The sequence below is a fragment of the Thunnus thynnus genome, chromosome 2 (assembly GCF_963924715.1).
Source record: "Thunnus thynnus chromosome 2, fThuThy2.1, whole genome shotgun sequence".
Lineage (NCBI taxonomy): Eukaryota > Metazoa > Chordata > Actinopteri > Scombriformes > Scombridae > Thunnus > Thunnus thynnus.
Window position 1 is genome coordinate 31,308,285 of NC_089518.1, and position 22,586 is coordinate 31,330,870.

Genomic DNA, 22,586 nt, shown 5'->3' on the forward strand with positions numbered 1-22,586 from the left:
ATGATGTAGCCATTGTAAGTGGGATAGATGGATGCAAGTGGCAAGTCAAGCCTAATAATGGTCTCTACTGTCAAGAGTTTGTTGTCACTAATGAGCGTAGAAGGGAAGTAATAATGTCCTTGCAGTTACAGAGGAGACCCTTATAGCCTTCCGCATTGTCTGACAAGATTAATACAGGGTGGGTGCAAAAAGACAGGGGAGAAGAAGAGAGAACAGGAGGGCAATTACAGTAACCAACTCCTTAGGGAGGTTTGCATGTGTAGATATAGTGTGTAGGTGGAAGAAAGAATATGTAAAATGCAAGCTATCCCCCGTTCCTCCTTCCCCCTTCCCCTGGCTGTATCGCCATGGAGACAGCTTCCAAGGCAGGAAATGTTCACTCACATACATGAGTGAACATGTGTACGATGAATTAGCTGTAGCTACACACATACGCCGACACAAACAAGCAATGACATGTTCTTGTATATAAGCACCAACCACACACTCCCATCCCCCTGACTCCGTCCCACCCAAACACACAGCTATATGCAAACAATGTAAAACCATCGCTCGAGAAGCAGTAAAAGACTGTCATAAAGACTAATTCTGGCGAAACAGGTGATCAATAATGCATGTTGTTCAGTCTCCATTGACATAGCTGTGAGAATAGACGTGGACAACAGCTACAAAGGCTGCATGTTTACCCAGATTGCCTACTACAGCGCAGGTACATATGCAATTACACTTCATATAGAAAACGTGAACACAGTAGAGCCTGAAATCTGACTCCAAAATAAACTCAGATGCAATAGTTGTAACGATGTAGTGATTTGCTTTTTTGGTTTGACAAATGAGCCTCGTGTGTGTCTGTTATTCTGTGTGGGTAGACATGATAACCAGTGTTTCCCCTATAATTGAATTGTACAGGTCTGGCAGACCACCAGGCCAACGAGAACCCCCGCCAGGCCAAAAAAAAAAAATTCTTTTAATGCCAAAAATAACACCAAATATCAATTCATTTGGAAATCAATAGCATTTGGGAGCCTCTGAGCAGCACTGTTCCAAAATGTGAGTCAACCTCTGTGTCGTTGCCTTGGAAACTCTTGGTAGCGTAACTCCTAAGGAACAGGAGAGTATGTAATGTTTGCACGTAGCCAGTGAGTGAGTGGTTGAACTAGAGGGCAAGTGGCAGTAAAGTGACGGTGAATGTGAGCAGAGCAGAGGATAAGGTCAGCAGTAAGCTATCAATCTGGCAGTACAGTACAGTACAGTACAGTACAGGCTACTGTGTGTCACTTAATAAATGTTGCAGCTTGTCAAGACCAAGAAAAGTCATGACGGTTGTTTCTCTTACTTCTAGAAAAGTGAAGGGACTCCGAAGTTAGCAACAATGGGTTAGCCTAACCTGAAGATGCAAAACAGAGAAATAGAGAACGGAGAAATGTGTGGTTGCTGAGTCTCCCGACTTTTGCCCCCCCCCACCAGGCCAAAACAGTCAACCAAGGGGAAACACTGATAACCATGTAGTAACGTGCCTCAATTTCTACTAACAATCTAATGTTAGGATTTCCCTTCATATTTAAGTCCAAGATTAGACAACTGCAGAGCAGTCTATTAAGTATTCAGACAGAGATAGACATGTTGGACATGTCTAATTTTTATGCTATCAATGTTGCTGGAGGGATGGCAATGTCAGACTGAAACATCTCAACAACTATCCAACAGATTGTCATGAAATTTGGTAAAGACATCCATGTTCCCCAGAAAATGAATCTCATGGAATTCCCAAATAAGTTATCTTTCTGACATTGGTGATCTCCTGACTTACCTTTGAGCATTGTCACTGTGAACATGCTAGCATGTGACGTTAGCATTTAACTCAAAGCATCACCTAATTACAGCCTGACAGAGATTTAAGGGGGCCGATATGTAGAGTACAAATTAAAAGCTTAAATAAATTCATCGTATTTAATAGTTAATAATCCTTATAAGATTTGAAAAGATTCTTCAGTTTGTCTCTAAAATCTTCTTGGTTGTTTGTTTCAGATCAATGTCAAGCTTGAATATCCCAAAATTCTGGCGACAATGTATAACAATGGCTACAATTCCCACACTGTTCACCCGTATGGACATGATCCCTCACAAACATGTAACAATAGATGGCAGTATAACCTTATAATCATTGTTTGATTTAAAATACAAAGTACTGAATTACAGCAACAAAACGATGAAATATGTCTCAGTGTCAAATCCTTAGAGACCACACTGCAAATGTTTTTATCTTCGACCACCCAACTAAGCAAACAGAAAAAAGTTCTTACTGCTGAAGAAATGCACCATAATTACTTTTATATATATTCACATAATTAACAGCCACAAGAACATAAACAATGACTGATAAAAACTCTGCTGTGCTTTTTATCGTGTTTCTATCACAGTTCAAACTAAGGGTACAAATAGCACTTCTTCCATCTTTGCTGACTGCCAATGACTGTAAACTCAGAGCAATACCTTTTAAGTAAATGCGCTCCCTTCTTTGGCATCCTTGTAGTCTGCAAACCATCACCACCAATCTATGGACATTAGCCAGACTGCCCAATGTAAACACGAGCAGTTCAAATATCCAAGAAGCCAGACAGCATCTACGACAGAATGGTACTTCTTAACAGCCACTCGCCTCACTTCATTTACGGCAAGGCATAACCCAGGAATGTTTGCACATAGTCACAATAGATGGAGCATGACTTTATGTCTTCATCAGACAAGTCCACATGGTATGTTGAGCCTCTTGTATATAAAACAGCCATTCAAGATATGTGGCAGTCAATAACAAGTTTATGATCATGATGAAAGTAATGTGGAGAAACAGTGTAACCTGAGAATATGATTGATTCTGGTGGGACTTGTGATCTAATGTTTGGTGTTAAGTGGCGCACTCACGCATGCACGCACGCCACGCACACACACAATACACCCGTACACCATGACCATTGCCAGTGATTGGATTAAAATTTTATGCACACTTGCCTGAAACACTGAGAGACTACAACTGCTTTGTAGACTCTGTAAATAAACATCAAACAGTTTGTTGACCTCAGGATAATCTGGCTGACAGAACAGAGCTGTTCAAAATGCCCGCATTCATTCTGCTGTTGAAAAAAAAAAAAGATACTGTCAAAGAGCAGCCAGATGCTCTGCGCCACATGGAATATTTGTCAGTGTTGCGGTGGCAAGCAAAGGTGAACAGCAATATCAGTTAGGCTTGTGTGGCATCACCTGGGGCACAAATGATCATGGGCACTGTGGGAAGAAGCTACAACACATGTCAAATGGTTCTGCACGCACTGCAGAAATCTGATCAAAACGGTATTTAATTTTCTGCAGAATCTTGCAGGATCTGGTACTGTAGAAAGCAAAGAGTACATTTGGCAGCACCAAAATCAACATAAAATACCCATGACAGAATAAGTAAATTACAACAACAGTTGGCATAGCAACAAAGGTGGAAATCATTAGCTCAGTTATCCCAGACCGGTCAGGTGGCTTGAATGAACCTGCCAGTTGTATCACGGTTTACGATAAGGACAACAGAACAGCACGTAGCCCTTCTGGCTTTAGACCTTTTTTCCCATCAAAACTGCAACTTCTCTTGCAAGCACTACAGCATAAGTCTTTCCCATCACAGCCTAAATACTGTTTTTACATTTTCTGATCTCAAGTTTGTCTGTTCCCCCCCCTCTGACAAAGTAAACTGTTGAAAATAGAAACATTTCCAGACGCCACCTTTTAGAGGTGTGCCTGATATAAAAGCTGCAGGGATTCTAAAAATATTACTCTCAGGCATGGATATTCAAAAGCTATGCCATCTCTGTCGTTTCCTGCTTCTGTTTCACCTACACTGCATCTAAAACCTCACGTGGTAAAGGTACTTGTCGTCCAATAGCTTCTTTACGGTGTTCCAACAGCGCAAAAAAATTGTTGAATGGGCTTCAGGCCAGACATGGGCAGTACAGCAACTGTGAAGGTACTTTGTCAAATGGATTGTGAAGCCAGGAACCTCAAGAGGAAAGTGTACAGTTTCTGTTATAATCAGCAGGGGGAGGATAATCACTTTAATGGGAGCTGAGTGGCCTGTGGACCGACAAGATCAACATGAAAGAGCAGGTACAGATCATTTCTGATCCTTTGAGGCATCCTTACACTCTGTAACCTGCTATATATATATGCATGGGAGCTGTGGAGAGGGTATTAGCATCCCTGTATGTGCACACAGTGTGTTGAAGGACCTAGATGAACCTAGAGTATTGTGTTCTAAAACACTTTGTAAGAGCTGGGTTAAGTGCACTGCAGCAGAACTTATAGTTTAGCTTTGAATCGGCATTTGAAAAAAGCTGATTCAAAGCAGTTGTAACTTGTCCTTCAAGGTCTGTCAAAGAGCTCTGGCTCAAATGTGCAGTTATAATAAGAACACTGCTCATTTTATTGAGGACTATGCAATTTCTGTGAAAACGACTTAATCTCACTGTTGACTGAAGTCAAGATTTTGAGTGCATCAAAGCTGAATTGCTGGATAGTTGGATAGCAGTCCACAGTAGGGAGTCCTTGAGAAAGCAATTTCACATACAAAGGGACGTTCCTCAAAAAGGCAAAAGAGACAATGAACACAATGTTACCAACCCAGAAAAGTTTTGGGTCGACTCAGGCTTTTAGCAAGATGTTGGTTGAGTGCCCTATTTGCAAACCAATATCACACCAACACTATACAGAGTAACTCAGCAATTTTAAAGATGTTACTCTATTGCAAGAAAATCAAAATAAATAATAGCTGTTCTTTTTCAATTAAAAAAAACAAAAAACAACAACGTTTTGTCCTTGCAATTCTTTACAATAAACTGCCTTCCAAATTTAAAAATGGAGATCTCTGTATAGATAAACAGGACATGCTTCTGTCAAACAAACAGAAACTAAACTATGAATGCGATATAATATGTCCTCTACATAAAAAGAGCACACTATTCTACCACTGCTCAGTTGATTTGACTTTCCTATGAACTGGCAAAAAAAAAGGTGTCTTCTGTTTGCACACAGTACCACTTTCACAAAAGTAGGACAATGTGGTCATATCATAGCAGCTTCTGCACTCACACTACAGAGACAGCTGCTGATGAATGATGGTATTCCATTTGAAAAGACTACACCAAGCAGCCAGCATTATAAAGTTAAGGCCACACAGTGTCAAATAAGGCCTTTAAAAAAATGAAGGCAAAGTTTCTTTCACATCATGTTACAAGAAAAAAATCTGACTTTAGATATTTTCACTATTCTGTATGCAACACTCTGATGTTCAACGCATTTCAGGAATTATTTATTCTAAAATCTGCTACCTACCGACTGTAGCTATTCGAGGATGTTTCTGTATCAAGCGGTGGCACCTCCATGTTGAGATAAACTAGCTGATATGTTTGATGCACCTGCTAAGGATGCACTTCGAGCAACCTTAACCAAGATGATGTCACGGGTTTCATAATGTACGGTTGCTGAAAATGCAAAGATGCACGTTCAGTAACCACAACCTTTGGTTTCAGTGCACTGCAACAGCAGTTAAGTATTTCCTGTGGTAGCAGAGGGTGTTTTACAACTGTGGTAGAAATGAAAACAAAGAAATGACTGTTCTGGGAAAACAAAGTCCATCAGCAGTAGTTGAATATGTGTTACATTGTTTAGAATCAGTATTTCCTTTAACAGCTTGTAACTGTGATTCACTTCATGCAAAAAAAAAAAACCCAAAACAAAACAAAGGGCACCAGAAAGCAATATATCTGTTTGAAATTGCACACACTGAATCAGCACAACAAAAGGAAAACAGTGTTGAAGGAAACACATGCTTATTGCTCACCACTTAGCACATCCCCAAGGATCATAATCCATTTTCCAACAGCAGCACAACCCCAACAAACACTACACTCAAGCAGCAATCTGCCATTGCTGAGTGGTGAAGCCACTGCAGAAGACTGTCTTACGGTAAACTACAGTTCTGCTATTGGCTGCTACATGCTGGTGCTAAAATCATAAACGACTGTACAGACAACAATTTGAAAAAGGTCCCTACCTCTCTCTCTCTAAGTATGAGCTGCATATTGTTTTAGAAAAGAGGGTCTTAATCTTTTAATGTATGTCTTCTTGGCACTAATTCTGCCATTAATGATACATGATGGTTTAACAAGATCCTATGTTAGGGCATGTTTGCTTGATTGACAGGCATCTCGGCTGCAGTGGTTATCACTTGCTCACTTGCTCACCCCACTTTGTTACATCTAGTTTTCTCCCCTTAACCAAATTTGGATTTTTGTGGCTTCAGTAACTGTCAAGATTGTGGAGAATTATGAACGTAAATCACGATTTTAAAACGTCCCTTCTGAGACTTAAGGATGATGCCACAGTAGCCACAATCTTGTTTTTATGGAGTTTATGACTGAATCTAAATGTGCTGACTTCCCTGCACTTGCAAACTTATGGGTTTAGTAGAATCATTCTCAAGAAGTCCAGAGCACTGAGAGTGCCCCGATTCTGTCCGATTAATCAATTTGGAAGCCACAAACTTTCTGGTGCCTGTTGTTTTTGTTTACTTATCAAGCTATACAGACCTGTTCAAGCTAAAGTGAAAAAAATACACCGGCTGAAACTGTGTTAAACATTGTAATGATGGGAGACTCCGCAGCATGCACAGTCCACAGTGAGTACAGGACAAGGAATTGACATGTTTGTGTTTTCAGCACTGGTTTCACTGATTTGGTTTCTCTAGAGATTTCCTTATCTCTGCTTACATGATTGATGCTTCAAGCCTAGATCTTACATTGACGATACTGACAGATTGAGGACACATCCAAGTGACAGATAATATATCCAGGAGAAAGCTAATAAAAACACACAAGCTGCCTTTTCACCATTTACTGTGGTGTGATGGAATGTGACAAAAATCTGTGATGGGCTCAATGTTTTCTTGAGCCACAACAAACTGTTGAAAAGGTAGCCACAAATGAATGGGTTACTCTCAGCATTCTGTACCATCACCACTACAATCATTGCCCGCTTTGCAGGTAATGGTAATAAAACCTCCTAACACAATCAAGACTTTACATATATTTACAGTGTATGCTAAATCCAAAGTAAACAGTGGTATGCACGTGCTTTTGTTTTCGTCCCGTGTACAGTTACCACCGCAGGCACAATCCATGCCATGCAAGCATGATGCTGCTAGTGACTTACTGGGCATTGGTTGAATCCATACTGTACTCCTCCTGATACCTGGACACAGCACACATGGACACAGATAGGCAAAGGTTAGGAAAGAGTGGGGTGGAGAAAGTAGAGAAGGGAGACAATGGGGGGGAAAGCAAGAAATGGATGCCACTGCTATTTACTAGCATTCACTTGCATCCCGAGTCAGAATGCAACCATTTTGCAACCTTACGGAGACATTTTGACCAGTTTGTGCAGCAAGAAGCTCCAAAGTGGGATCTGATGCTATGGGAACCTCTTGGAATATGTGTGCGAACAATTGGAATATATTAAAAAGGAGACGTTAAAATCAATTGTCTCAGAAAGCTGCATCAAATCCTGTCTTTGAGCGGCTGCTTCTTACTGCACAGTATAGACCTACTGTCAAAACTTTTCCGACAAGGTTTTAATGAGTCGCGTTCAAACTCCACGTACAAGTAAATACAGCAGATATTGGTGAGCTTGAGGAGATGCAAGGCAAACACTGTACATTAAGTTAATCATAAACAATGCTTCAGTTGACTGAAGAACAGTTGTTACACTTAATGCAAACCACGGGGGATCAGCGGACACACCCTCTTTGGTCAATCTCATTGGCAGCCATATTGAGATGACCAGGAAGAGAGGGGAGTGTGTAACACTGAGGGAACTGACAGACAGAGACATACCCACTTACTGATCTAAATCATTGAAAAATGGGAGGGGGTGTTCAGTGGTCAAAGGTTAAACATGAACATAAACATGCGAAACAAATTGACTCATGTACTCTGTTGCTATTACTTCTTTTGGAAAAACAATTACTGAGTGACAGAGAACCAAACAGTACAGCTCAATGTGGGCTCCTTGAGACAGAAGCCCATATTTACTATGATTCCAGCACAATGTGTTTTTTTTTTTAGAACAGTGGATATTCAACACAGGTGTAACTAATAACATTAACAGTGACTGCATCCCCTTTGGGTGGGTCTAGAGGATTGGTATTGTGCACGTATACTGTCTGGCATGATTTACTGAGACATCAATCGAATGGAACCATCATTAATGTTATTAGTTACAGCTGTGCCTTTCCTGCTCTGACAAGGCAAAATGTCCACACAACAAAAAAAAAACAAAAGTTTGAGTCTTCACGCTTTGGACTGAAAAGAATGGAAATCATAAAATACAATACATGAATCAAACAGACAACATACCAACAGTTCTTGTTTCGCGCATTGTCATCCAGAAAATGTCTGATATCTTTCTTATGTAATGCAAAAATTCAGCCATAAAAACAGTAATTATTGATTTTACCTTTAGACCAATATAGCTAAAGGATTATTTCATGTGTAAAAAAAAAATCTAATATTCTTTTATGCCTTTCAGAATTTGTTGTTGGCTTGTCTGAGATTCATTTTATCAATATACCCAAGTTTCAACTTTCTACATCCTCAACGATTGCCTTTATATTTTTGTCTAGTATCACTAAGCAAAGACACACCAGACTCAGACTAATGTCATAACTGAATGTTGGATTTAGTGGAACAGTCTGCCAATCAGCACCTCATCAATAAACACGTTATATATCATTTGTTTCATCTGTACAAAGCTGAAAGTGAAGAAATGACATGTGGTTTTATTGGGGGGTATGTGCTGACCTATTTTTGGCCAGGCAGTGGTCGCACTAACTTTGTCGAGCGTTGCTGTCACCGCGAGGTTGCCAGGCAACTAACTGAGACTCCAGGAGACTGGTTAAGCTAAGAAAAGCAGCTGCTTTACTATACACATGAGAGTAGTATCAATCTTCTCAAACTCTCAGCAAGAAAGCAAATAAATGTGTTTGCCAAAATGTCCAATAATTCCTTTAACTACTAACACTACATGTATGTACATACACACACATACACAACTACATATGTCCTAATACACTCACACTCAATACTGCATAGCAGATTTGTTTGGCTCCATCTTGTTCAAAAGTCAGTTGTCACTTTTTTTTGGCCATTTCATGTATATATAATCTGCATACTCCCATACATTGATAAAAAAAATTGCCCTATAATGTTTTGTAGTATTACTGGGTAAATTGAGCCCCTAATCGTTCCATGTCACCTGCAGTAATTTCTTTCAACTGGAATCTATACACGTGTGAGCAAAATGTAGGTCTAGTAAGTAAGTAAGACATGTTGAAAGTTTGAGCCAAATATAAAAAATAAAATTAGGTTGATATATCCCATTGAATTTTGTAAATGGTCAAAGTCTGTTGGTCAAAATGAATTTGTGTTAATTCATTTTGTGTGTGAAATAATTTGTGTTTTAAAAAGGTCATTATTTTGGCAGTTGAGGTGAAAGGTTTTCGGCAAACACTGAATGCCATCATCCCATTCAGGCCTACGCCTTTCTAAATGGACTAATGGAGTGTCCATTAAACCCAGGAAGTAGCTAGGTCACAAGAGAGGACCTGCACCATTCCAGTTATTAATCAGGGACCTTTTGCCATTTCAACAACACAGCACAGTCGATTATTACAGTCCCTACGACCCAATAAAATCATCAACTGCGGGATTCCTCTACTGCCAAACGACTTTTAGTGGAATTTCAACAAAATGTTTAAAAAAAAAGTATGTCCACATTCAGTGTTCACTCAGCTGTGACTTTCTATTTGTGCTACCAAAAAAGTATAGATGAATTAAAATGCTCAATGATTAATCAGTTAAACAACTATTAACTGAAGTTTGCTATTAACTATGTTCTCTTTCAGTGACCCTGAATTAATTCATCAGGTTTTAGTTATACTGCATGAAAGTTTTACATTTTTAAAAGTTAGATTAAAGTCAATATTCAATTCATTCACTTTATTTCAGACCGGTAGTGCATATAAGAGGAATAAAAGAAAAAATCTTTTTTTTTTTTTTTTTTTTAAAATGAAAGTTTGTCGCACATTTTGGAAATTAAATTAAATTAACGTTAAATGCAAAAATGACCTGCTCTGAAGGATATGCAACAAACTGATGCACGGTATGTGGCACAGCAACACTTATTTTACAGCCATTTGACAACTGCCATTTATAAAGTTAGTTCAGAAGTGAAATAAAACAATTAGGAAATGATAACCTGCTTTTTCAGGGATATTGTCGATTACAACAACTCCTCTGCTGTGTCTTACCATTTGGTGGCTATTTGGCAACACCAATGAGCAATAAAGAAGCTATCTGGCTGCTAAGAACTGATGTAGAGGCTGAGATAAACAAGGTGCCCTTTGCCTCCACTAGCTACTCAACACACTGACTTTGTCTCTATCTCTGTCTTTTTAAAAATAAAGCAAAGAAATCTGCTCAAAAGTAAATTACAAAAAAAAATCCTAATATTCATGCAGTTAGCATCATGCTGCCCTTCATGACTTGCTCTAATTATTATGAAACATTCAACGAAAGAGAAAATGGATTCTCACCTCTTAGCAGCAGGTCTGGAATCACAAGTATGAGCTGAGCTACTGAGGCTACAAGTGAAAGTGACCAGCACTTTCAAAGTACGTTTTCAATTACACATACTGAGAACTGCCTCAAGGACTGACTGATAGAAAGTGGGAGGGCCTCTCACACATACACTATCGCTGCAGCAATTTCAAGGGCAAATGGGATTTGTAGTTTTCAATCTGCTAACCTGCATCAAGAGGACTGCCAGCATTTCTCTATACACTGCAGCTCCCATACTGTTCCTCACAACTCACACAGGCACCTCAGGTTCAACCACAGAATGTGACAAAAATATATAAATACAGCACAGGAATAAATGATTCCCCTTACATTCAACAACAACAACAACAACAACAATAATAAAGATGCTGCTGTGTAGCTTAATGTATTCTGGTCTAAACCTGTCAGTAAAAGTAATGAACTACACACAAAAGACAGACCAAAAAGGAAAATAAATATATAATACTGAACTGTGTTGACTGAAAATACCTTTTTTTCTGACTGGCTGGCAAATGTCCATCAAAACCAACAAAAACACCAGTTCTGGTCAACACCTTAACCTCACTTCTAAATAAGTCTGCAGGTATGTTAACTGCAGGTAACCATAGCAACAGTGTCTCTGTTTCATGTTATATTACCAGTTACAGTCTTACTGTTGAAACAGACCCAACCGTGAGTTAAAATGGCTAAAAGATAACAAGGATGGAAAAATAAGTGGGAAAAATATGAATGATGATTTGAACACAACTTTGCTTATTGCCTCGGGACATGGTGAAAGCACCATAAAAAATAAAAGACATCATCTTAAGTTTTCAAATTTTATTAATGGAGCAATAATTTCCTAAATGACCACCAGAATACCCATTAGAGAGGGCCTGAGATCATAATGCCTTGATGAAAAATATTACCTTAGTATTTCTAGAATGGAAGTCAACTGGAGCCAGCATCTATCTGGCGTTGGTGGCAACGCACTTTAAGGTACTTCTGCTTTGGCTTCAGCCTCAAGTCGTGGTAGTTGCCGCTTGCTTTGGGCGATATGATGACATACAATATAAGATGATGAAACTTTGTCTGCTATAAGATATTGTGTCTTACCAAATAAATGATCAGAACTACTTGGTGGATATGTTGGAATTACAACATGATTTTTGAATCAATATGAAGATTTTCACCTTTATTTGTCAGGTACTTCAAACACTGGCTGAGCCACAAATACATTATTATCTGGTTATTTTGTCTGCAGGTTATGAGGCTGCAAAATTCACTTTTTTTTTTTTCAATGAGGTAATTCGATCCCTAAACTATTTCACAACAGAACTTCCACAAACACTGCTATATTGATATGTCAATATATAATTGCATATACCGGATTTTCTCATCCACCTCAAGTACAGGACAAGTATTTGAATTGCATAAGCTGGTAAATGTATTAATGATATTGCATCCACATCCTACTGATGTTCTCATTAGCTGTAGGTTACTGATGGAGTTAATGTGTACGCGTGATTCATTAGAAATATTATAAACTCAATGATAATGGCATTCTAAAGAACTCTCTAACAAGGATATGATTCAATCAGAGTGGTGCCTTCCCTTTCCTTAGAATCAACTCATATTTCTAAAGGTCTGTGCTGGTGCAACTCTGTACTCTGGGTAGCCAGTTTTATGAGTTTTTTTTTCTGGAGCACGACTCCGATTCAGTTCAGCTGACATTCATATGTGACTGTGTGAGCTATCTTGAGTTCGGCTGCTCAGCTCAAATTATCCCACATTCTCATGTTATTAAAGCCTCCTAATTGATTCTCTGCTAACTGATGCTCTAAAGAAGCAGGAGGAGAAAACGAGACAATGGATGTGATCAATGATTTTACTTATGAATGCGCACAAGTGCTAATGTACATGACACACAGCCAAGCACATATAGTAACACAGACACTTAATTAAAAGCCACTTGAATGCCTTTCAATATATTCTCCTGACATTAAAAGGTCTTTTTAAATGTTCATTTTGTTTAAGGGCACGTGTAGCAACCAGCGCGTTAATTTTTTCCCCGAGTTTCAACTCTCAACTTGACTGCTGAGAGATTTCATCCTCCTGGTTTAATGAACAATGATGATGGAGAACATGTAATTTACCCAAAGGACCACATTAGAACCACTCATTAAACCATGGGTACTAAAATCCAAATGAAAGCGTAATTGTTCTGTGGAATCGGGGCGTTATAAATAAACATAAAGACAAAAAGGGAGGAGGACACATACTGTTGCAGTCTGTGTGATAAAACAAACCTGTGAAATACAGTGCAATCATTTACAATTATGGTTTGAGCCACAATGAATGTGAAATGAAAGTCATTACAAGGAATTTTCATTTTTCGTGTTGATTTTATTGACCCCTGTGGACAAAAGTGGTGTTTTCCCGGAATGAAGACTACATTTCCCATGAGCCACAATGAATGTGAAATGAAAGTCACCACAAGGGAACTTTCATTTTTGTGTTGATTTTATTGGCCCCTGTGGACAAAAGTGCTGTGTTTTCCTGGAATGAAGACTGCATTTCCCATGAGCACCACCACCTCCTATCATAAAGATCTTGGCTAGCGCGTGCATTTGTTTTGGAAGCGAGTGAAAGAAAGACTGTATCTATTTGTGACTATGTGAGATTAATAATTGTAATATGACGATGGTGAAGCAAAGTCAACTTTGTTTTAGCACCGTTCATACACCTTGTTTACATGTAAGGCTGCATTCACACCAAATCCGACAATGCAGCACCTTCCCACAGGGTTGTGTGGAGGTGTGTGTGTGTTTATTTGTGCTTTAGAACATAACCGCTGTGAAACAATGACAAAATAATGTTTTATTAAGAGAATATCCCCCCCCCCCCATCCTGGTATTGTCTTTGTACTCCCTCGTGCTACAATGCAACGTGTAATATAAACAAAGGCTCTTCCGGTCTCCGTGCCATAAATCGTCTGGTCTGATTTCAAGGGGAATCCGACCTGGTGGCAGACATTTAGAAGAACTATATATAAATAGCCAATCTTCTCGCTGATGGTCTCATTTGCTTATGTAGGTCATATAGAAGCATCAGAGCCATCACGAGACTGTTTCATTACCAGTTAAAAGCTCCTTGTAGTAACTTATATCGGAAAAGGTGATCAGCTATAAACCAATGCAAACAAATATGTTTATATTACAGTAGTTGACGATATAGACAAGCAAAGAACAAGAGGTTTGCCGAACAACAAATCCTCTTTGTTAGTTTCAGTGAAGCTGCTTCATCTTTTTATTACATCTACATCAATCTCAGTATTTATTAAAAACAGCGCACATGTCGAACATCATCTTCTCACTATTTCCCAACTGACTATTGCTTACACCAAAAAAGAATCTCATTTAGTAGACTAATCAAGATCCATTTCCCAAGGCAGATTTAGAATATTGCAAGGAACCTAAAGACCTGGATTAACACTTAGTAGTTCATTGACAGTTTATGTTTCCCTAGAATGCATCTATGTGCGGTGTATGGTGCACAGAAGAATTCAACTCAACTCACTAAGAGGGAAAATAATACTGAATGATCTTTCAGGTAACAAAAATTGTGTTTCTGTGGACTCCGGTTACTGTTCCCATATCCCATAAATTGGACCATTTTCCTGCAGAGATATTGCTTCCTTACTGCCAGAAATTTACTCTTTGCAAGTAAGAAAAACCTCTGAAAAGGCGTTAAGAAAAACTCAAGATCTCCCCTAAAAACATGGACTAATTCATTCTTCTGCTCGGTCGAGTGGATCATTTGGCTAAAGCACAAAAATGTACAAGATATAAAAATTAATTCATCGCTTCATCAAAACATCCATCAAGTGGTGAATAACATGAATGTCCGCTATCAAAGTCTTCTCTGTGACTTTGATATTGAGGAGGCGTTGCTGACTGCACAAGACTTTACAAAAAAAAAAAACTGAAAATGTAACAAGTATTAAAACTTGATCAATAATTGTGGAAGTGCTTCAGAGTGACAGACTGTAGAGGGCTCACAGTTGCTGAAACATCACAAATTAAATATGGTCTATGCTGCATATGTGTCAATCTAAAGTCCTGCTTTTTATGAAGTTGCTTCTGTTTTGGCAAATATCCAATAAAAAAAAAGCTCAAATCAACCGAACAGACCATAGACTGGTGTAGCCCTAATGAGAAGATGACTAACAGCTCCCACTGAGCTCTAAAATTCACATTCACTGCGCAGTGCACCAACAGGCTAAACAAAATGCCCATTTTCCAAACAGATTTTTCACAGAGGCAATGTGGTGGCGAGGCTGGGTGAAGCCAAAATAAAACTGCGAGAGTTTATCTGTTTTGACCACATCCTGTGTTTAAAAGATGGTCGATCCTTCTGTTCTTGAAGATCCTCCAAGTCTTATTAAATGTGCCTGGCTGCCTACAGTACTGAGTTGTCAACACTGTATGGAGAATTCTACAAACACGAGCAGAAAAGGGATTTCCAGCTGCTGTAAATTATGCAAAAATAAATAAACTCTTGATAAACTGTTGTACACTGGGTCAGATTATTGATTCTCTCACTCCCTCTACGCATCCTCTCATTATTCTCGAGTCAGCCGGACACAAATCCCATGCTGATCACATTTCACAACCTAGAAAGCTCTGCGATTCCTGACAACATCCTGTCAGCCTGCGGAGGGCAGACAGCAGCTCTGGGTGGACTTTAAAAATGAAGTTTTGTCATCTCTAAAAAGGATGATGATTCTAGGCAAACATTTCATTCATGAAATCCATCATTTAAGATATAAGTACCAGTTGCCAACAGTGGCAACCACATCAAGCTAAATGGTTGACAGTGGTCCAAATATGGTTGGCCTGGGGCAACTGGCCAACTGGTGCATTAGGTTTTACAGCCTAAGCCATTTACAGTTAGTGTCAGATAGTGTTTTCTATCTACATATCAAACAGCCTGGCACTGCAATATAGCCTTGGTCAATATCATTCAAATGCTTAAAACTGATCAACAGTTCTCTCAGCCGTCACTGCTCAGTGGACTCACTGAGCTTTTGAGATCTGAGATTATGATTGTTCCAGCAGATCAACAATCACTGCCACATCCATCTACAGTACGACAGCAACACCATGAAACTCGTCATCTTTGTCATCATTACTATCATTGCACATAACGTTCATGCTCATTATTCGCTGTCATTATTGATGATTTATAATTATGTCATAGGATCTGCAGCTATGTACATTTTTTTGCTAGTTTTGATTGAACAAAACAAAACAAAACACAAGCTGCTCTATTAAAAAATGTCTACCATCAAGAGCCATCTTCATAATCGTTGTGAGCACAACCATAACTGCCATAATCCATAGTATTTTTAGCATTGTTATTTGTACTGTTGCCATGGTCACCAAATACTTAACATCCTTCTCGTTGTGAAGACAGCAAACGAAAACCAGATTGCTCTGAGTTATCCTGCCATCTGAAAGCTTAAACCTGCATTCATCATTAGCGTTGACATAAAAATCAAAGTCAGCAGCCAATTTTAGGTAACGCTCATCTTTACTGTAGTCATCATTTCCTGCATCGCTGCAATGCTTGTTAATGTGATGAAAACACAGGCAGATTGCCCAGAGCGTTGCTGTCATCTCAAACCTATGATCTTAAAAGATCATAAAGTTTATAAGGATGAAGAAGAATTGATAACTGCCACCTTTGCAAACTTTGAACTCCTAGAGGCGAAGGATGAACTTCTTTAAACTAGATGAAACCTTCCTTACAGTATTGCTGCTGCAGACTTCACATTTATTAGCAAAACTGCAAAAGCTTTCTTTTAAACTGGGTCACTAACACCACTGCAATGTGTTTCCTAAAAATAGGTCATTATCAAACAAAGATCAAAAATAATAAGAAAGACGCCAATCAGTGTCACCTCAAACCTCAACCCCTGAGCAAAACATGTCTGCCCCCCTCTTTAAGGTCATGCCACCTGCACTCACTGCATGGGATGAGCCTGCCAACGCTGTAACACACCATGACATCTGACCAAAATAGAGCAGCAAAGCTTAAGACACATTTTGCCTCAGGGGACAGTCTTGCAGAGGTGTATTTATCCAGTCTATTGAAGGATTGCAGTTGACATAGAAACAGTCAAAAGCGATGAAGTATTTGTTGTGGACTTGCATCACTGAAGATATCTCAATGGGTCTCTATTATTGATGGGAAATTATAGTTTCTTGTGAAGGACAGAGAACATTTATTAATATTTAAAGGGCTTTAACACAGTAAAGCCTCATAGTTAGGAGATGTTCTAGATACTACAGATTAATCTACTGTGTTTTTTTGCATCACATAATGATCGTTTACTATTTTTGAGAACATTGTCTGGACTGGATAAGTTCTAGCAATAATGTGATCATAAAATTAACATTAGATATGTTAGTCCATGTTTATATCCCTCATTTTTAAATCACAAAAATACCAAAATGTCAATGCTCTCAAATAAATATTGACAAGAAAAATGCACACTGTTAATACTGAGAGACTTAACAATGCACCACCAGCATATAGTGTCTGTGCAGTGGTTTCTGAAACACTGCAAAACAAGCACAATCTTTCTGTTTTCATCCAAACCAGCCTCATCCAACCAGATAGGAGTGCCAGTCTGAGCTTGAATGGCAGCATTTCTGCACATCTCAAGTTCTTTTGTCTCTCTGAAAAGAAAAAAAAAAACAGAAACATAATCTCCCTCAGTTGTGAGTTCAACCCATTTCCCTTAAAACCACAATCTAATTTGTCTACCAAATGGTAAGAGAGTGACCTGATGGTGGAAGTCTGCATGCAGATTCAACCTAAGGGTGCAGACATGTGCTGAGCAGCTGAAATACAACATGTGGGTTTATCTGACCATGAGGGTATGTCAACACAATCTCCCGTGGTTTGCATTTTTATTGATATCCATCAATGTGGTTGCAATATGTCATAAAAATAAAACTTCATCTTTGAATGCAGAGGTGCGAGCAACACCGGGATTCATAAAACTGTAATGGGAATGCAGCATCCGTCGAATTATGTAATCACTATACACTGCAGCCATTAAATGAATCTCAGTGATGCTGAGAGAAAAAAATGATTGAAGGCAGATGCGTTTACAATCTATCATGAAAATGGACCATAAAAACGCGCGCTGGTGCTAATGTTTATCGCCGCTGGGGAAAATGAAGCCTATACAGTACCGCCCGGTGCGTTACGATTATGTCACTCATATTCCAATATAATTTCCGTGGGAAATATCAATTCACGGGTGAATATAATGGTGATGAAATATTAATATCGGCTCAACTTTTGCATAAGGATAATTACGAGCTAAGTTGTTATGAAGACTTTATGCACCATGCGCTCGCAGCATCTTGTTATTTCGCGAATGCTGCATATGTGCAAGTGAGCCGCATTCAGAAACATGCGGATCTGCGGCAGCTACCTTTGGCCGGCATCGCTCCCAAAAGAGCCCATAGTCCGGAGAGGGCTGGAGGGGTTGACCCAGGTGGGCTCTGGGGTTTTCTGAACCTCGGTCTTGACGTCCGGGTCGATCTCGGAGGGAGAGGGTGTCAGCTTAGCGCCCGCCATGGCTCTCTGCCTCCCCGGGTGTTACCTCCAGCAGAGAGCGGCCAATATGTTTCCTCCTCCTGGTAACAGAACAGGCTCAGTCAGGGACCGACGCCGCGGGGAGACCGCATCCCCCGTCTCACTTGTGCTGCACGAAGGCGGAGGGACAGCGTCTCCCTCCCTGCCGCATCACGGGGTCCTCAGACACACTGAGGCGAGCATCAGCTTGTCTCCTGATTATCGAGCGCTCCTCCATCCCTGATGGAGAAGTGATGGTCCCCCCTCGCGTCTCTGAGATTCACACGTCGTCACAATGTAACGTCAACCGCTCGGCCGGCTCGACGGGCTCCCCAACGTGTTACATAAGATGGGAAATGTAATTATCCGTGTTTGAATTTGATCAGACCAATGTGCCGACCATCACATCTCTTCATCATGACAATAAGTGTATCGTCTGGTTTTCATTTCTTCAAATGATATCTGACAATTCACTAATGCTTCTCAATCACAATTTATCTTATTTAAAACACTGATTTCTTGTCTTCTTAAAAAGTCAAGGAGGTGCTGAATGGGCAAATGTTAATCAAACTGCATATCATCCGTCCTCAACGTTGATATTTTCCATTATTATTCAGTTTCTTTCAGCCATTGCTATTGTTTTGATTACAGACACGTCACTGAATAATGAGAAGCCACAGACAAATGAACAGGTGGCCTCGTGAAAACACACCAGCAGCAGCCGGTTTGCATGGAAACACATCACACCTGGAGTAATCTACAACCTATGAGGCACAGTGATATTAGAGTAGCCTATCTGTTCATTTACACAATCTTGTGTGGACTAAAAACCATACGCTGATAAATGAAATAGAACTATCATTCAGCAACATAACAGCTATTTAATCTCCTTTACCGAGGAGAGACTGCAGTTTATAAAACTAAAGTGAATGAAAAAAAACTTACATTAAACATACATACAATGTTATGTAAGTGTAGAGCTTCAATTATTTTCATTATTGATCAATTAGTTGATTATTTTTTCGATGAACTGATCAGTCATTTGCTCTAATAAATGTCAGAAAATGGTGAAAAATGTCCATCACTGTTTCTTGAAGCCAAAGATGACATCCTCAAAATGTCTTTTCTTTAAAAAAAAAAAAAAAAAAGGAAAAAAAAGGAAACGATTAATTGATCATCAAAATAGTTTGTGATTCATTTTCAGTGCAGCTCTATAAAAGTGTTTTAAACCAGCAGCTTGACTTTGATCAATTCATTGTTAGAGTACTGGAGCCTCACCCAGCACCACTAAGGCAGACGGCAGAGGGATACCTTGTTTCCATCAGGATTAACATCCTTTTGACAGGCAGTTAAACTCTGTGACACTCATTAGCCATCAATGTTCTTCAGTCCATGTGACCTGCATGTGTCTGGTTTGGAAAGTGGAATAAACTGGAGCACCTTAATGAAACATGCAAAGAAAGGGGGGTTGGCATCCTACCATACTGAGCCACTGTTACTCCCATGTTTGGTTATAAAGCAGCTAGCTTTACAAAGAAGTTTCAGATAAATCCTGAATTTATCCTGGTTGCCAGTATGAGGGTTGGGAATCTTTGTCAGTAGCCGTGCAAGTGATTTTCACATTATCGACAAGGAAGCTGGAACAAGACAGGCAAGTGCACAAGAAAGGCTTTCCAATTTTGCAACATTACACAAATTTAGGCTACATCTCTTTTTTTTTTAAAAGACTGTCTTGGTTTTATCTGCCAGCTGATACCCCTTTGTGCCAGTCCAGACATGAATTCAAAATAAGATTAGTATAGATTATACAGTAATGATGTTACAGGCCTATTGAAAGTCTCAGGCTTACAGGATGCAGTTAATTCCTAATGTAGCCAGAGAAGACTCATGAAATGTTGCCTCATTACTAATGCATTTAGGAAACACAAGCACTCCGCAGTCATTACACATGGCATTTTGAGTTCAATCTTCAGGAAACACATTAAATTATCTGTTGATAGTAACCTCGGGATTAAAGAGTGAACCTGCGGATAGAGGGTTGCCTGTTTTAATCCCTGGAAAGTGAAAATATTCTCTCCGTTTTCCTCAACAGCTGCTGTAAACATTTGTAGATTTGAGTGACAGTTAATCATGACTCCTTAAAATGTTAGAAAACAGACTGGTACTGATTAGCTTCTAGATTTGAATGTATGTAACATTGGTGATAATGTTATGTGTATATACAGTACAACTTCCTCTGGATTTAATAATGATAAAGGGTATACCCACCTCTACTTGCTGCCGGATTACCAAACAGCATTATTCAGCAGATAAAACTGTAATATAACTCTGCATTTTATGAGGGAAAAAAATAACATGCATACACAAAATGTATTTATGTTATTTAATCAGCCCGTTTTAACGAAATAAACGACAGTATAGGTCTAAAATTTAGGCCGACAAAAACGACCTATAGTTACGTTAACGCCATCTAGTGGCCATAGTGATTATGACCTGGGGAAGTGATGCGGTTCAGATGACGTCAAGATGATTTTGCCTTATTAGGAGGAGGTGAGTTGGGTGGATGGCTAGATAGTTCTAGTTAAGATGGCAAAAAGCGGACTTTGCTGCAGTCCAGTCCCGCGAGTCGGAACATTTTTTTACTGCTTTAACTTTAAGGAAGCATAAACAACATTTCAAATGATCATTTTAAGCCAAACCATGATCTTTCCTTGACTCTAACCAAGTGTTTTTGTGCCTAAACCTAACCAGACCTTAACCAAAGCATCGTCACACCATAAAACATCATTATTTTTTTAACAGTGATTAGTAACGGAGTGCATTACTACAGCTGCTAGACAGTGTAAATGTAACTATGGATCGTTTTTTTGCTGGGTGAATATTAGATCTATAATGTCGTTTAATTACGAGGAGTGTTGCATGTAATCATGTAAAAAAATAAATCTGTTCTGGATGAGATTATGATTACTGGTGAGTGTGTAGACTGGTTTCATTTCAGTGCAAGGAAATGAACGTCATAAAATAAAGGAGAAAATGAATTCATTGGGGGGGAAAGTATATGTCAGGGAATGATAGAGAAAGAGATGCAGACAAGTGCATCAGTAGCAGAAACAAGTGCACAGAAGCACAGATTTGAGCGCAGAGACACTTTGTGGTGATGCAGAGAACTGCAAATTGTGTGAGTCTCATCTGACAACCGAAACAGTGTACTTACAAGAAAACAGAGCCGGTTTTAATGCGTTTTATATTTAATGACACAGATGGCGGTACAGCCTTGGGTTTTATCTCCTGCGAGGTTGCACTAATAACAGTACAAACAGGAAAACAAGACACATTCTGCTCCGATGAAGCAAATAATAAGTGTAGAAATCCAAAAAAAAAAAATGCAATACAGATGCTAGAGAAAATAAATAAATAAATAAAAATCGCAGTGAGATTAGCCCCAATGAACGGCTTCAAATTAAATACGCTGGATATTTACATAAATCAGACCCAAGCAGGATTTTAAGAGTGTAGCCAAAATGCAGGAATATAACAAACGGAGAGAGAGAGAGAGAGAGAGAGAGAGAGAGAGCTGCAGTGAAGCTTATTAGCTGAGTATAGCTGGTAAAGCATTTCACTCTGAAATGTTTGGCACATAGACTTGAATGGATTCCAGATTCTGCAAGATGAATAACTTCCAGCCACAGGAATGAACAAAAAAAAAAAAAAAAACACAGGGGAAAAAAAGGGAAACTGAGTTGTGGGGGCAAACATTAGCTGATAGATGCACCACATCATTGTGCCATTGCTGTTACATTTGAAGTCTCAGACAGAATGATGGGAGCACCGATCATCATATTGTCAGATAAGATTCTGATTGAATAAGAGGAAATAAGATTTACTTGCAATTATCATTTATAATTGCAAGTAAAACTACATTAAAAAAAAAAAAAAGACAGATTTCCTTTTCACTGTGACTTTGACTTCTGAGCTTCAGTCCGCCTGGAAAAACTCATCAAATCTGTTGATGGGCCAGATAATCTTGGTGCACAACCAGGCCTCCCTTTAAAGCTCTATAATCATTGGGCACGCCTCAGCTCCGCGCTGCAGATGGGCGTTGAGAGCTGTGATAATGCCTCCTCTGTCAAAACATATTAAAGCAGTGAGCTGGCGCTGCTGTGGGCGAGCTGTCTGCCTGAGCACAGCGTAGCCAGAGAGGAGGAAGAAGTCTAGTCAAAGCCACTGGCAGGCTTACAC

At 39.3% G+C, this 22,586-nt stretch overlaps 1 protein-coding gene across 9 annotated transcripts in view; it reads right to left on the reverse strand.

The window, feature by feature from the left end:
* kcnt1b (potassium sodium-activated channel subfamily T member 1b) overlaps nt 1–22,586 on the reverse strand; it is a 75,784-nt gene that overhangs the window by 37,819 nt on the left and 15,379 nt on the right. For 5 of the 9 annotated variants that reach the window (XM_067616352.1, XM_067616369.1, XM_067616360.1 and 2 more), the window contains exon 4: nt 7,249–7,287. The exons of 2 other annotated variants lie outside the window; for them this stretch is intronic. In XM_067616352.1, coding sequence (XP_067472453.1) covers nt 7,249–7,287 — 39 coding nt within the window. Of the gene's footprint in view, nt 1–5,370; nt 5,430–7,248; nt 7,288–18,204; nt 18,805–22,586 lie in introns of those variants that run through there. 2 more of the 9 variants (XM_067616402.1, XM_067616410.1) reach the window with 2 other exon arrangements.